General features: G+C 40.7%; 1 protein-coding gene across 3 annotated transcripts in view; it reads left to right on the top strand.

Annotated features, from left to right (window-relative positions):
* The window catches only part of PPM1H (protein phosphatase, Mg2+/Mn2+ dependent 1H), a 271,895-nt gene that overhangs the window by 155,181 nt on the left and 99,077 nt on the right, over window positions 1-17,637 (top strand). For all 3 annotated transcript variants that reach the window (XM_075600520.1, XM_075600522.1, XM_075600523.1), the window contains one exon: window positions 1,915-1,999. In XM_075600520.1, the coding sequence (XP_075456635.1) occupies window positions 1,915-1,999 (85 nt within the window). The remainder of the gene's footprint in view (window positions 1-1,914; window positions 2,000-17,637) is intronic.

Below are 17,637 nucleotides of genomic sequence, written 5' to 3'. Positions count from 1 at the left end.
CTCGCCACACAAAAAAATCTACTCGCCACCTAGTACCAAACGTGTGCTGCTTGGGCCAATATTTACTCGCCCGGGGGTTAAATACACTCGCCCGGGGCGAGCAAATGTATAGGTTTGTCGAACACTGTATATGTGTATATACATACATACACAATCGTGTGTGTCATAAATATGTATACACGGTGTGTGGATATACATGTCATGTCAACTGTCATTAAATAATATCTTGTTTTCACATGGAAATCTTAAGTTTATGTGCGTGTTTTATTTTAAAATTAGTCTTTTTCCAATTTAGATTTATGTTCTAAAATTGCATTTTGATTTGGAAATAGAAACATTTTCTATTTTTGTGAGTCAAAAGGGAAATTAGCTTTTTATTATTAGATTATTTGTTGTCTGCCTGATATACATTTTCAGACAAACTATGCCCTTCTGCCCGATCACTCAGAATTTCAAACACTAAACACTTTATGATAAAATTGATGCATTCTGCGTGCAGCTTTTCTTTGGAACACACTGTCACGAAAGGTTTTCCAAATGGCTTTGCATATTTAACTTCCTCCCCAGATATCAGTCTCCGTTCCATAAATATGCAGTTCATTGTTCTGCTACAAATCATTTCCAGTTGAAAATATTGTGTAATAGAATCAAAGACAGGGGCAGATGGTGATTTTTCCACTTGAGTCATTACAATCATAAACCAATATGGGCAGCAAAATTACAATCTCACCCCTTTTTATCAGAAAGAAGATGCAAAGGGATTTGAAACGCTAGAGCACATTAGAATATTAGAAATTAGAATAGCACCATTAGAATAATCTTCTGTAACCTCCACCTCTTTCTTGAAGTCGACCGTCTTACATCACAGGAGACTAAGCATACTGTAAATCATTTCCACATATCATCCGCTCATTATTGCACATGGTCAAATACAGAGGTTAAGGTTGATAACTTAATTTATAATTCTGAAGTATTTTTAATGAAAAACTATACAATATGTGAGTCTGTGTATTGTCCATTGTAAACACTTTTTTTTAAAAGATACTCTTCTAAGTGTGTTTCTGAAATGTACCGAACATTACTTACATTTGTACAATCCAGGAAAATCAAACGTCAGATGTTACTTTTGTTTATACCGTAGTAAAATTAAAGTAGCAGTATTTTTCACCGTGAAAGCTTTGACATTTATTACATAGTGGTAAATAATTTGATGGCTATCATTGCATGTTAACAGGCATTCAGGTCAACACGAGCATGGTGATTGGGATGTTCCCTGAATGCCATATGATTTCTGGCTTTTCCCTCATTTGGTAGATTGAGGTGGCAGAGGAATTTCACGCCACAGACTTTTTGGCACAGTACAAGTTAAAATACATTTCTAAGGTAGTACATTAAAATGGTTTATAATTACATTACTAATGACCCTTATGTGATACCAGCAGAAAAACATACTGGTAATTATCATTACATTCTGTAAGTTTGGAATCCCGATAAGACATTTGATGGCTATAAAGAGACCAGAAGGGAACAAATGTCTTTTAAACCAGCTTCTTCTGAGATTGAAAGCGTGCGTAGTCCTTCAATTTTGAGCTAATTCTTCTTTGTGTGTACTCCTTTTCACTAATACGGGCTTCATATTTACTTTGACTAAGACTGATTTTATCCTTTTTTGCAGTGTCTGAGTTCTCATAGCTATGAGGATAAAGAAGCAAATTTGGCTCATGTTACAACAATGTCCTTTAATATAAATGAAAACGCAACCAGAGACTGCATGTGATGTTACATTACACTAAAGTGATTAATATATTTGTCTTCCATTTTGTTTGACCAGAATATGAATTAAATAAAGCAAAGTAATGAATGTGGATGTTTTTTCAACACCGTTTTGTTCTTTTTTTTTTTTTTTTTTTTTAGGGCTATAATTATCCGTAATGGAGAAATCATTCCAATGTCTTCCGAGTTTACACCAGAGACAGAACGTCAGCGACTTCAGTACTTAGTAAGTAACACAGCAAGTTATGTGGGATTATACAATGTGTTTTTCCCAGGGCTCCAGGTGGGGGAACTTTTTTTTAAAAACAAAGTCTGCGAGACAATTTCATATAAAAATTATGAAATTATTAGGAATTAGACTGGAATACTAACTGCGAGTGTTTATATGCTTTGCTGACATATTTCTTTGTTGTATGCTTGTATGTGTATATATTTATATAGCGCCATTTATATAGCGCCATTTATATTTATATAGCGCCATTTATTTATACACCATACATAGCGCTTCACAGAATATAAAATAAGTTGTTCAAAGAGACAAAAAATATTGGACTGTATCAAGTTACTATGATCATCCATTCCTGAATTTCCCAAATCCATTGCTTAAGAACCTTCAACAAATCAGGTTTTAAGGATATCCCTGTTTGAGCACAGGTGACTTAATCAGTAGCTCAGTCATTAAATTTCAATCAATTCGGTACTATTCCGATGTTACCTGACTGTATTAACACTAGACTGGATTATTTTCAAGTTAAAAAACTATATAGTCTCTGAACTCAGAACGGCCACTTTAACTTCTCATGCGTATTGGTTGTGACACATCAGAATATTTTCTTATTCTGCTCTTCTCCCCAATAGCTGATTTTCAGCACATACTGTAACTACCACTGGATTGTTAGTGATGATTTCCTTTTAACATGGAAGCATAGGGTTGAGTTGCATCTCCAAACTGCAGACTGACAACTAACTGATTCCAAGCATCTGTTCATTCACTCCCACATGAGCACACAAGGCCTATTTAAAGGCCTATTTAAAGGAATTAACCCAACTAATGCCTGCACCTAACAGGACTTACACTGGCAGGGCTCAGTAAAAAGACATAGCAGCCGGGAGGCTATGCTATACAAGTAAACAAGTTTTCCTATCGAAATAGCTACAAGTTCGATATCGAGGGCCATATTTAATATGCGGTTCTATTCCTGAAGACTCCTCATAAAACATTTAAGTGAATGGGCTGTAAGGTGTCCAGTGCCAGAAGGGGGCTAATGGCCATATAACCAAATAATTTTTGTATTATATTGTTGTTAACGTTCAGTTGACCAGTAGGAGTTTCAAAAGCATACTCTAATTCAGCGGTGCGCAAACTGGAGGGTGCGCCTCCCAGGAGGGGCGGGAAATTTTTCTAGGGGGGCGCGGGCGATTTCAGAGGCCCCACACTCTTCCCCAAGGCATTTAAATGAAATGCCGGGGTATAGCGTGAGGCCTCTGCAACGCTATACTTACCGAGTTTCAGGCGCTCTATGACATGTCACCATGGCAACGCGGCATCAAATGACACAGCGGGGTCATGTGACGTGACATCACACGCGTCAAATGACGCTGCGGGTCACGTGACGTCACATGAGGTAGGGAGGGGGGGCGAGAACATCCAGGCAGTGAAGCCAGGGGGGCGCAGCAGCAAAAGTTTGCGCTCCCCTCCTCTAAGCCTCCATTCTGCATAAAAGTGTTGGTGAAACTGAACTGCAGAGTTTAGCCATATATCCCACACTGTTCAATTGTAAACAGAATGGTATCACTTAAATTTTTCCTTTATCTACATTGTGTGAAATTTGGAAAGCCTTTCAGATATCTTTTTCTTTATTTTTGGAGCACACTAGGCTCAATATTTTTTTATTAACTTGGATCTTTTTCTGCATTGTAGTCTAATTGTTTGAACCTCTCCTGTAAACTCCTGACCTATTAAGTAACACAAGCAAGCTGAAAGGAATTTGACAAAACCGAACGAAAAATTAACATTGGGATAAAGGCTAGTCTAGAAATGATAGGTCAAAGAGGGGAGGAAGGGTGTTATTTTATATTGCAGACACCTTACGATTTACGCTGCTAAATTGCACACCATGCCCACCCTCTTTTGAAATCCTAGTGGGCAAAATCTGCCTCCCCTTTTCTAAGCCCGGCTTGATTGCTGGCATCTACCGCCCCCCTAAAGTTCCACTACAGTCGCTGACTGTACTTGGCTCAATTTCCTCTTTGAATGAGAAGAGTGAGCTGCTGGTTCTTGGGGATTTCAACTACAATTTGCTCAACAAAATCCAGATACAACTCAAGTCACTTAACGCAACTATTTTCCTAACCCACATGGACAAACCTGAAATCTACCAACCATTCCTTGCTAGACTGGATTCTCTCCTCTAGTCTCAGTAGAATCCAATCCTCTGGCATCCTACCTGACATTTTCAGTGACCATGCAATAGTGTACTGTGTAAGGAAAATCAAACCACCCCAATCTAGCCCTAAAGTTCTCCTCACTAGAACATTTACAAACTTTAACATTTAACAAACTTTTGGGCCATTAGTCTCTGCAGAAATGTTGCAGCATGTACCCAGTATGTACCTGGATCTTGTTGGTGATAGCCCCAGATTTTCCAAGGCAAGTTTTAGAATACTCGTTGGCGCATCTGCACTAATTTATTAGCTAAACGCAACCTGAACTACAAACATGAACCTCAGTACCCCAATAGTCTCACCCTCTCCCAACACTGCCCACAATTTTCAATTAGTCCCAGTATCTGAAGAGGAGATTACACAAGTGCTCCTCAAATTATAACTAAGCAGCTAATGTGGACCTGACTTACTGCAATCTAAGTTCCTATGACTTCGTGCCCCAGCTATTGCCAAACCGCTTGCTTCCCTAGTCAACTCTATCCTGTCTGCAGGCCATATCCCCAAGACCTGGAAAACTGCCAGAGTTGTCCCAATCTTCAAAAGTGGGGACAAAAACACTGTCTCAAACTACAGGCCAATCTCTCTTCTCCCAATACTATCCAAAGTCATGGACAAATTTGTTCACTCCCTGTTAAGCGATTACTATAACAAGACAAATTTCCCTAGCCAATTCCAATCTGGCTTTCGCCCCAAACACTCCACATTAACTACCCTCCTAAAAGTTTGCAATGAGATCCAGTGTGGAAAAGAACAACTTTGGTGCAATATTCCTAGATTTTGCAAAGGCTTTTAATATTGTTGATCATGTTATCTTGCTTAACAAACTCCAGTGCTCTGGAATAGGGGAGCATGCTTTAAACTGGTTTCATTCCTACCTATCGGGTAGATCCCAACATCTATTACAAAAAGGGTGTGTGCAGAGCACGTGCATTTTAAATTAAACTTCTTTGTCTTTTGTCAATGTTTTGTCACAGAAATTGTATTTTGTGATGGTGATGTTTTTAATTAAAAATCAAAACACAATTTCACTGCCAAAACGCAAATAAGGTGACTAAGAATGCGTGTTTTAGCTATTTGCACTTCTATATTTATAGTAACTGTGAATTCCTCGTGTGTGCGTCACTGTATGTGTGTGCATCACTGTGTATGTGTGAGTCATTGTGTATGTGTGTGTGTGAGTCACTGTGCGCTTGCGCCAGTGTGTGTGCGCGCACGTCAGTGAGTGCGTGCTTCAGTCAGCGTGTGTCTGTGTGCGTCTTTCAATCAGTGTGTATATGACTGTGTGTGTCTGTGTCTGTGTGTCAGTGTGGTAATGGGGTGGAGGGTGCTCACAGCATGCTCTCCCAGCGCTCCCCCCCTCCTCCGAGGACACCGCGCTCAGCACTCCCTCACCCCGTCCCCCGATCTACGGGGACACAGTGCGCTCAGCACTCTTCCCCCCTCTCTCCATTTGAGCTCCGGCGTGCACAGTGCTCTCCTTCCCTCCCTCCCTTCCTCCGATCTATGGGGACACAGAGCGTTTGGCACTCTATCCCCCCCCCCTCCTCCCTCCATCGGTGCTGAGGGGATGCGGTGCTGCGGGGGACACGGTGCTGCAGGGGACATGGTGCGCTCTCCCCCCCCTCTCCTCCTCGTCACCAGACCAGCCCCCCTTCTCTCCTCCCCCCGGTGGAGATGCAGGGACACAGCACCTGGATCTCGCAGCCCCCAAGAGGAGGACATCTCAGGGGAGCCGCGGCACAGAAGTTTGGTAAGGGGTGGGGGCTATGTGTGTGTGTGTATGTGTGTCACCCGCCTCCTCTCCGGTGACTGGTGGGTGCTGGCAAATCTGACCTCACTGATGGCCTCTTCTGCCAGCAGTGACGTCACTTCCTGCACTGTACTTCCGTCACCATCAAGGCAATTTACTGGCAGGGAAATTTTCATGTGATAGGTACTGCTAAAGAAGTTTCACTTCAAAAAGAAACAAATCCCAAAAGACAGGATTGGCAGAAACTCCAAATGCGGGGCACTCAAGGTTGGTAAGCAAAAATGTATCCAAATGTATTTAACATACTATGATGATGATCAAACAAACAAAATAAAATACTTAAAAAAAATATTTGAACCGTGTCCATATGTAAGTCCGTGATAAGCTAAATGCTGTAGAACTCCCAAGGTGTTAATTCTAATGTGGTATCGCCAACATAATAAATGTGACTAAGTGTGAAATTATCACACACAAAAGGTAGTACTTATTTTACAAGTCACAGTAATCCATGGGTTCAAGGAGGGGTGTCATAAACGCATCTCCCAAACCAATGGATGCCTGCCTGCCGGCAATTGACTAAAAAAGCTATAACCATAAAGTCAAAACATGCATGAATTAATGTGTTTGATGTTACACATAATAACCCCTGGTGGAAACATATTAAATAAAGTGGCTGATACAAAGTATATACATAATATCAAGCAGTTCTCCACAGGAATTTATCTTCAGAGTAAGGTGTAGTAATCCTCACACTAAATCTCACAAATGCCTAAATATACATGCTCCAAATCCTAGACAGTGTAGCCTAAAATTCAAAGGGAATAGTAGTGGAGCAGAAAGGCAGTCCTGTAAATACATGAAATGCCAAGCAGGGGAAATGAGTCTTGTGGTGCAGCAGATAGCAATAATATGCTGAGGCAAGTGTACAGACCACCCAGAAGTATGCCTTCAGTAGGAACGGGTGTCTCACACTAAATCTTACAAATGCCTAAATTTACATGCTCGAAATCCCAGACAGTGTAGCCTTACATTTAAAAATGAATAGTGGTGAGCACTACTGCTAGATCCCAACATGTGTCTATCTCAGGCTTTAACTCCAACCCCTTGGATATCACCTGCAGGGTCCCGCAAGGCTCTGTTCTGGAGCAACTACTCTTCTCTGTGTTTATAGTTACATAGTTACATAGTAGATGAGGTTGAAAAAAGACGTAGGTCCATCAAGTTCAACCTATGCTAAATTTAGACGACAGATACTTTATCCTATATCTATACTTACTTATTGATCCAGAGGAAGGCAAACAAAAAAAACCCATTAAGGGGAAAAATTAATTCCTTCCTGACTCCAAGAATTGGCAATCGGATTAATCCCTGGATCAACATCCTTCCCGTGTATACTTATTTGGTATATCCCTGTATACCTTTCCCATCTAAAAAGATATCCAATCTTTTTTTGAACAAATATATTGTATCTGCCATCACAGTCTCCATGGGTAATGAATTCCACATTTTAACTAACCTTACTGTAAAGAACCCTTTCCTTTGTTGCTGGTGAAATCTCCTTTCCTCCAACCTTAAGGGATGGCCCGAGTCCTTTGTACTGCCCGTGGGATGAATAGTTCTTATGAAAGCTCCTTGTATTGTCCCTTAATATATTTGTATATAGTTATCATATCCCCTCTTAGACGCCTCTTTTCTAATGTAAATAAATCTAATTTAGCTAGCCTCTCCTCATAAGTTAGAATGTCCATCCCCTTTATTCATTTGGTGGCTCTTCTCTGCACTCTCTCTAGTTCCATAATGTATTTTCTTAGGATTGGTGCCCAAAATTGTACTCCACATCCACGGTGTGGTCTTACTAATGCTTTGTAAAGGGGCATAATTATGTTTACTTCCCTTCCATCCATTGCCCGTTTGATGCAAGATAAGATCTTGTTTGCCTTTGCAGCTACTGCATGACATTGGGTACTATTGCTAAGCCTGCTGTCTACAAGCACTCCTAAATCCTTCTCCATCAAGGATTCCCCCAATATATCTCCATTTAATTTGTAAGTCGCCTTTTTATTCTTGCATCCCAAATGCATAACCTTACATTTATCTGTATTAAACCTCATTTGCCATTTACCTGCCCACGTTTCCAGTCTCTCCAAGTCCTTCTGAAGAGAAATTACATCCTGCTCTGATTCTATTACCTTACACAATTTAGTATCATCAGCAAAGATGGAGACTTTGCTCTCGATCCCAACCTCAAGGTCATTAATAAACAAGTTAAAAAGCAGGGGTCCCAGTACCAATCCCTGAGGTACTCCACTCACGACTTTAGCCCAACCTGAAAAAGTTCCATTTATAACAACCCTCTGTTGTCTGTCCTTTAACCAGTTTTCAATCCAGGTGCATATATCATTACTGAGTCCAATTTTCTTTATTTTGTACACCAACCTCTTGTGTGAAACCGTATCAAAAGCCTTTGCAAAATCTAAGTAGACCACATCAACTGCATTACCCTGGTCTAAATTCCTACTTTCCTCCCCAAAGAAACAAATAAGGTTAGTATGGCATGATCTATCCTTCATAAATCCATGCTGGCTATTACTAATAATTTTGTTTTCCATTATGTATTCCTGAATATTATCCCGTATTAAACCTTCAAGTAGTTTCCCCACTATTGAAGTCAGGCTTACAGGTCTGTAATTTCCCGGTTGTGATCTAGCTCCCTTTTTAGATATGGCACCATATCTGTTTTACATCTTGTGGTACTGAGCCTGTGGAAATGGAGTCCTTGAATATTAAATGTAATGGTTTGGCTATTACTGAGCTTAACTCCTTGAGAACTGTTGGATGTACAGTATGCCATCAGGGCCAGGTGCCTTATTTACTTTAATTTTTTCAAGTCGCTTATGAACTTCTTCCTCAGTTAACCAATTGTTCATTAATATGGAGGTTGTGGCTTCCTCCTGCTGCACTACTGTTAAACTTGGTTATTCTCTGGTAAACAGAGAGGCAAAGAATTTGTTTAATACCTCTGCTTTTTCCTTATCTCCAATAATCTGCCTACCCATCTCACACTGAAAGGGTCCTATATTTTCTTTTCTCATTTTTTTGTTATTAAGGTACTTAAAGAACATTTTAGGGTTGACCTTACTTTCTATTGCAATCCTTTTTTCATTATCCATTTTTGCTAATTTGATTGCCCTTTTGCAATTTTTGTTACATTCCTTATAATTCTGATACAATGTCTCCGTCCCTTTTGACTTAAAGAATCTAAACGCCTTCCTCTTCTTGTCCATTTCCTCCCCTACCTGTTTATTTAGCCACATCGGTTTTGACTTATTTCATTTATACTTATTACCCAAGCGTATACACTGATAAGTGTGCTTTTCTAACAATGTTTTAAAGACTGCCCATTTATCTTCTACATTTTTCCCTGCAAAAACATCATCCCATTGTATTACTACTAGATTAGACCTCAGTTTATTAAAATCTGCCTTTCTAAAGTTTAAGGTCTTTGTTGAACCCAAGTAATGTGTTTTTTGATGCTATGATCACTGTCACCCAAATGTTCCAGGACTTGAATATTTGTTACTACTTCTACATTGTTTGATATGACCAAATCCAGAACTGCCTCTCTCCTGGTTGGTTCCTCAATAATTTGGGTCATATAATTGTCTTTAAGCACCCCAAAAACCTGTTTCCTTTTGTTGTAACACTAATCTCATTGCCCCAGTCTATGTCTGGATAATTAAAATCACCCATTATGCAAACATGACCCAGTTTTGATGCCTTCTCCATTTGCAAAAGTATTTTAGCTTCCTCAACCTCACAGATATTTGGTGGTTTATAGCATATTCCCACAAACATTTTCTTTATACTTTTATCTCCACTGCTAATTCCTATCCACAAAGTCTCTACATTTTCATCATTCCCTTCATAGACATCATCCCTTATAATAGGTTTTAAATCCGGTTTAACATACACTGGCGACACACTTTATTCGAGCTCGGCTAGTCCCACGAATTCGGGTATACTCGGGTGTATTGAGGTTTGTGACTGTTTTCTGCCCGAGTGCATTGCGTTATTTACCAGGCAGGGATTGAAGCATTTTATTCCCGCTGGCTGCAATACTGCACAGTATATATATATATATACTGCATTACAATTCATGAATTTATGCCATCTGGTAGACACGCGAAGCATTGCAGCCTATTAAATCCTAATCATTATCATTTAACAGATCAGCCGCCCGTCAGCCAGGCATGAACCATGGCTGGGAAGGCAAACGCAATGGGGCTTGTCTGAGGTGAGGAGCGGCGCATTCCAGGTATCTGCCAGGTACATACTGGGTATTTGCTCGAATAAAGTGTGTCGCAGCAGTATAAACATACTCCACCTCCCCTTCTATTTGTTCGATCCTTCCGAAAAAGAAAATAACCCCCTAAATTAACTGTCCAGTCATGAGTTTCATCCCACCATGTTTCAGTAATGCCTATGATATCATACTGCTCCCTTGCAGCTATTAATTCAAGCTCCCCCATTTTATCTGTCAGGCTTCTTGCATTAGCAAGCCTGCATTTCAGGTTTTTTTCAACCTGTATTATCTTATCTGCTCCTTCCTTTCTGCTCCCACTTGGTTTAGTCTTTAGAAGTTTTCTAGTATTATCTGTATTTACTATGGGTGTCTCACTGCTTGTCAAACTTGCACTTGCCCCCATTCTACCTCCATACCACCTTGTATCCTCATCTATTCCATTTAGTTCATTATCTGTTTCATTCCCCTCCCCCCTCCATCCTAGTTCAAAATCTCCTCCAACCTTTTTAGCATTCTCCCCCCTAGCACAGAAGATCCCTCTTCATTGAGGTGCAATCCGTCCCTAGTGTTCATCAATGATCTTCCTACAGCTTGTAAGGGAGCTTCACTACACATGTTTGCGGATGACACAATCTTATATGCACACAGCCCTAGCCTCTCTGACCTTGGATATGTACATCAATCTGACTTTCTGCGACTTGAAAATTGGATTCCCAAAACAAACTGTTTTTAAACACTGACAAGACTGTAACAATGGTATTTGAGACCAAGGCTAAATTTTAAAAGCTTCCAATGAATGAGCTCCAGATCAGAACCAAAGCTAACACCACCCTAGCCCCTTTTTCTAGTTTTAAATACTTGGTATTTTACTCCCATTTAACATTTGGGTTTTACATTCATACCCTGACATCCAAAACCTATGCCAACTAGGTGTACGTTATAGGAACAAATCCTCCCTAAGTGTGCTGGTCAGAAAGCGTATCGCACAGCAGATGCTAATGTCAATTATAGACTATGGGGACATAGTATATGGCACGGCACCCCAAACGGACCTTAGCCAACTTGATACCCTCTAGAATTCAATATGTCGTTTTGTCCTCCAATTGAACTACAACACACATCACTATGAATTGCTCCAAGAACTAGCTTGGCCATCACTTGAATCTAGGCACAAAGTTCATCTTTCTTGTCTTGTCTTCATATACTTTCTGGGCAAGCTACCTATCTATCTGAACAAGCTCCTCATCCCTACCCCATGCAGCACTTATCATCTGAGATCTGACTCCAAAAGACTGTTCATGGTCCCAAGGCTCAACAAAGTATCCGACCACTCCTTCTTCTCTTACCATGTACCCCACAACTGGAACAATCTGCCGGAGACTCACAGCATCACCAGTCTAAGTTCTTTCAAAACTAAAGCTGTCTCTCATTTTAATCTGGTGTGTAACTGGTATATAGCCTATAACATTATTATCTCTTACTCTGCATGCAATGTCTTGTAAATAATGTATAACCTTGCTCACTTAATGTAACAATGTACAATGGTATGAAAAAGAAAGTACACCCTCTTTGAATTCTATGATTTTACATATCAGGCCATAATAACAATCATCTGTTCCTTAGCAGGTCTTAAAATTAGGTAAATACTACCTCAGATGAACAACAACACATGACATATATTACACCGTGTCATGATTTATTTAACAAAAATAAAGCCAAAATGGAGAAGCTATGTGTGAAATTCTGGTCTGGAGCATTCAGGTGTGTGTTAACACAATGCCAAGGAGGAAAGACCTCTGCAATGATCTTAGAAAAGCAATTGTTGCTGCCCATCAATCTAGGAAGGGCTATAAGGCCATTTCCAAACAATTTAAAGTCCATCATTCTACAGTGAGAAAGATTATTCAAAAGTGGAAAACATTCAAGACAGTTGCCAATCTTCCCAGGAGTGGACGTTCCCAGCAAATTCACCCCAAGGTCAGACCCTGCAATGTATTGTATTGTATGTCTTTATTTATATAGCGCCAAAAATGAACTCAGTGCTTCACAAAGAATACAGTACAGGGAATTATAATGATACAATAAGTGCAGCAAAATCAGACAATAGGAAAGGAAATCCCTGCCCCGAAGAGCTTACAATCTAAGAGGTTTAATGGGAAACTTACAGAGCCAGTAAGTGAGGGAGTAAGTGCTGTTAGGATTGCCAGGTGGCTTCTCCGAAAATACTGGACTCAATGGTAAAAGGTGCTTCAGGTCACTATGTCCAGGGAGGAAAATACTGGACACATACATGTCCAGTATTATAGTACCTCTCATTTTTTACTGGACAGAGTATCCAAATACAGGACAGTCCGGTTCAATACCGAACACCTGACAACCCTAAGTGCTGTAGATGGCAGTGCTTGGTCACAATGGGTGGTAGGAGTGTGGGACAATAGCCAAGAGTTCAGGCTATTGATACTTGATTTGTGGGGTGAGATTTAAGGCTGGTCAGTATTAAATGAAAAGGTTAACACCATTTACAGGGGAAGAGATGGCAGGGAGGCATGAGTGAGATCAGGTGTGAATGTCTGGCTTCAGGCTATGGGGAGATCCCCAGCAGCGGGAAGGAGTAGAAAGAGGGTGTGAATAGAGGATTTGTGTGGGTGTTTTTTGTTGCGGGGTATAGAAGTTGTTGGGAGAGGTGTATAAATAATGGTGTTGCGGGGTATAGAAGTTGTTGGGAGAGGTGTATAAATAATGGTGCAGTGGGGAGTGGGGATGTTGGAGAGAACAGAGACATTCACAAAGGAGTGAGAAAACAGTAAACAGAAGAAGCAGTAGGGAGGGCATAGTAAGATGCAGGAGGAGAGACTTCACAGGTAATGGAGGATAAAAGTGAACAAATAATCAAAGATGTTAAAAGTGAATGTCTCACAGTGGCAAATTTGTAATGCAGAGTCCAGATCTTCCTCCAATCTTCACCTCCAATTTCAACTCCAAAATTAACTCTTGTAGACACAAATAGTTAGATTATTAATTCTCTCTCAATTGATTGGAATCAGCACACAGACACATACCTTGATAGGAACCTGGTTCTGGGCTCCTGGACCGAAATCCAGCTTGCTGGCTAGGCCTCCCCATGCTTCCCTGTGTGAATAGCTCTTTCACAGAAGCACCTTTGAGAGGCCCGCCAGCAGCTGCATGTCTTCACATCTCCAACAGGAAAAAGAGCAATGCTCACAGAAATTGCAAAAAAAAACAAGAATTACATCTCAGACTCTACAGGTCTCAGCATGTTAAATGTTAAAGTTCATGACAGTACAATTAGAAAAAGACTGAACAAGTATGGTTTGTTTGGAAGGGTTGCCAGGAGAAAGCCGCCTCTCTAAAAAGAACATGGCTGCACGGCTTAGGTTTGCAAAGTTGCATCTGAACAAACCACAAGACTTCTGGAACAATGTCTTTTGGACAGACAAGACCAAAGTGGAGATGTTTGGCCATAATGCACAGCGCCACGTTTGGCGAAAACCAAACACAGCATATCAGCACAAACACCTCATACCAACTGTTAAGCACGGTGGTGGAGGGGTGATGATTTGGGCTTGTTTTGCAGCCACAAGACCTGGGAACCTTGCAGTCATTGAGTCGACCATGAACTCCTCTGTATACCAAAGTATTCTAGAGTCAAATGTGAGACAATCTGACTGACAGCTAAAGCTTGGCCGAAATTGGTTCATGCAACAGGAAAATGATCCCAAGCCCACCAGCAAATCTACAACAGAATGGCTGAAAAAGAAAAGAATCAAAGTGTTGCAATGGTCCAGTCAAAGTCCAGACCACAACCCGATTGAAATGCTTTGGCTGGACCTTAAGAGGGCTGTGCATAAACAAATGCCCACAAACCTCAATGAACTGAAGCAACGTTGTAAAGAAGAGTGGGACAAAATTCCTCCAAAATTATGTGAGAGACTGATAGTCATATAGAAAACGATTACTTCAAGTTATTGCTGCTAAAGGTGGTTCTACAAGTTATTGAATCATAAGGTATACTTAGTTTTTCACACATGGCTTATCCATTTTGGCTTTATTTTTGTTAAATAAATCATGACCCAGTGTAATATGTCATGTGTTGTTGTTTATCTGAGGTTGTAGTTACCTAATTTTAAGACCTGCTAAGGAACAGATGATTGTTATTGTGTCCTGATATGTAAAACCATAGAATTCAAAGAGGGTGAAATTTCTTTTTCACACCACTGTATTTGTCAGCATAACTCTGTGCCCAGGACATACTTGAAAAAGAGAGGTTTTCAATGTTTTACTTTCTGGTAAAACATGTTATAAATAAATAAAATAACCTCGGTAATAATTGGAGATAGTGATATCTCTACTCTCTAGTTATAAAGCAAAAAGCTGTAAGTATCTCTCCTTTCTCCTTCTTTCTAAAGTTTAAAGATGAGGTTGTAATTAAAGTCAACTAATTGTAGTATAATAATAAATTATAGTGTAGACGTCACATCCGATCGCTGTAAGCTTTGTATATTCTGCGTTCCTGGGTGACACGCGAATCATAACTCTGTGCCCAGGACATTCAAACGAGAGGTAACGCGCAATGTATTACTTCCTGGTAAAGCATTTTATAAATAAATAAATAAAATAAATCTTATGTTAATCACCAAAATGCAACTAGCTATGCAGACCGTGTATGGAACTACTCGGGAACCAATTGATCCAAAATTGGAGAAGAAAATTCAGCTGTGTGTGCTGAAGGGGTCACCAGTAGAACATTGCAATATCAATTCCCGATGACGTTCTAGCTTTCTGTTGGCTGCCGGAGCAAGACTGATCTTGACGGCTATGATGTGTCCACCAAACCATAATTCTTGCCCTTTGAAGAAATTGCCTATATTTCAGGAAGCGTCAGGGCACTGTGGATTGTAATTACAAAATGAGTGCATTATGTTAGGCATCATAAAATATTGGTAGGGCTATAAATATTAATTCAAAAAGAAGATAAACAAATTAATAGTGTTTTTCTCCACAAATACACAGACAGCCTGTGTCTCCAAGTATATGTATACCTAATGGAAGTTTTTGTGTGATAGTGCCACATGGGGCAATAATCGCCATTGACTCTTCCAAACGCTTATACAGTACCAACCACCATTTCAAAGTAAAAAAATTATATATTAGGATAATAAATTGCTGACCACCGATGACACACTCTGCCTGTCATTCACTAAACAGTGGTAGGTGTACCTCATGTAAATGCCCGTTTAATTTCATAAGCTTATTGTGTGTGATACAGCTGCTGAGTGAATAAGGCATAATTCTCACCCATCAGTTAAGATTTCTTTACTCTCATCCAGTGAAATATGTAGTGAATCCGTCTAAAGAGCCTTTGCATCTAACAGTTACTGTATGTTGTCTATTTATCAAAGTCTTCTGTCTCCGAAATTGAAGCAAAAGAAAAAAGCTACACAAGATTTGTCACTGCAAAATGTCCATTGTTCTCAATTCCTTTTTACTGATAAAGTATATCTAGTACATTTTTTGCCAGAGTTTTGCAGCCATTAGACTTTGTCAAATTGACTACTTTGTGTTGTCCTACAGTAACAAAAGCATGTGTAAGTGAAAGGCCATCTAAATCAAACTTGCTAGCAAACATCATACCTCACATTCAGTCCCTCATGAAGTCCTGCCGTCTCCACCTTCTAAATATTGCCAAAATACGCCCTTTTTCTCACTCATGATGCAACTAAAATCCTAATCCACTCGCTCATGTCCCGCCCCGACTACTGCAACCCTCTCTTAATTGGCATTCCCCTTGTCTGCCTATCCAAGCCCTAATGCATCCAATATGCTGCTGCCAGAATCATCTACCTCACTCAACGGTCAAGTTCCGCTGCTCCACTACACTGGCTTCCCATAGCCTCTAGAATTAAATTTAAAACCCCATTAATGTCTTGCAAAGCTTTCAATGACGCTTCCCCCCTTACATCTCAGTCCTTATCCCCAAATGCATACCTAAATGCCCCCTACGTTCTGCCCACGACGTCCGCCTTTTCTCCTACTTTATTACCCCCTCTCATTCCCTCCCACAAGGCTTTTCCCATGCTGTACCTTTTCTCTGGAATTCCCTACCATGCACCATCAGACTCTCCCCCAGCTTTCAGATTTTTAAAAACTCACCTTTTCAAGGAAGCCTACTTGCCATACTTCTAACATCCAACTCCCCTCCCCCTCATCCCCGTTAGGACCAGCTGTGTGGCTGGACATATCTCCACCATATGTAACACCCCCTCCCCCAAAACCTTGATAAATTCAGCTATCGGACTGGACCATATTCCAACTTGAGTCGCAGCGTATCCTACAGTGAGCAGCCACCGTACCTTCTTGTTCCAACATTGTCCCTCATTCCCTCTACATCAGTGATTTTAAACCGGGGTTCCGCGGTACCCTGGGGATTTCGCGAGCACCCTTCAGGTGTTCCACGGGCACCAGCGGGAGAGCTGGGACAACTCTCCCAGCTGTCGCAGGCCCGGCAGCATGGCGACACCCCGTGTAGCAGTGACTCAGCGGCTCCGGAGCTCAGCAGTAGCAGCCGCCCGCCGCTACTGCTATCCTTCCTCTGCCTTCTCCTGCTGGGACCAGAAGTCGTATCAACTTCTGGCTGACAGGAGGGAGAGGAAGGATCGGGTATGAGCATGCGCTCTCGGCTCCCTTAAAGTGAGAGGGGGTGGAGGGTGTTAGCTCCTTTAAAGTGTGTGTGTGTTAGCTCCCTTAAAGTGAGAGCGTGTGTGTGTTAGCTCCCTTAGTGTGTCTGTGTGTCTAAGTGAGAAGGGGAGAGTGTGGGTGTAAATGAGAGGGGGAGTGTTTGTGTGCGTGCGTGTGTGTGCATGCGTGTGTGTGCGTGCATGTGTGTGCGTATATAATATCATTGCCTAATTGTTTTGGTTATATGTTGATTAAACAAAGCAAAAAAAAAAGTGAGAGAATAAAAATGAGACTGCTGTCTTTTTATTCTTTTAGGAGGTTTTTTTTGTCACAGCTATTGGGCGGTGGTGATCTGCCAAGCTAGGGTTCTCAGAGATGTAATGTGGGCAGAGTGATTATTTCCGTTAGCCAAGTATAGATAGCGGGCGCAGTTATGAGTCACAGATATACCATCAGGCTTTGATCTGGTAATGAGAAGTCTGTTTTTTGTTGATTTAATTAAATAATTATTAACCTCGTGGCCTTGTTCTCCCAAAATAATTGTGTCCTGTATGTTGAGGGCATGTGTGCGTGAATGGGCTAATACTGTAATGTGTCATGTACAGTACTTTTAGGATTCTATTACATTTTCTGGGGAAAACATAAAAAAATAATAAAATACTTTTCTAAC

This window comes from Ascaphus truei, chromosome 5 (genome assembly GCF_040206685.1).
Source record: "Ascaphus truei isolate aAscTru1 chromosome 5, aAscTru1.hap1, whole genome shotgun sequence".
NCBI lineage: Eukaryota > Metazoa > Chordata > Amphibia > Anura > Ascaphidae > Ascaphus > Ascaphus truei.
This window is presented reverse-complemented; position numbering and strand designations above follow the sequence as displayed.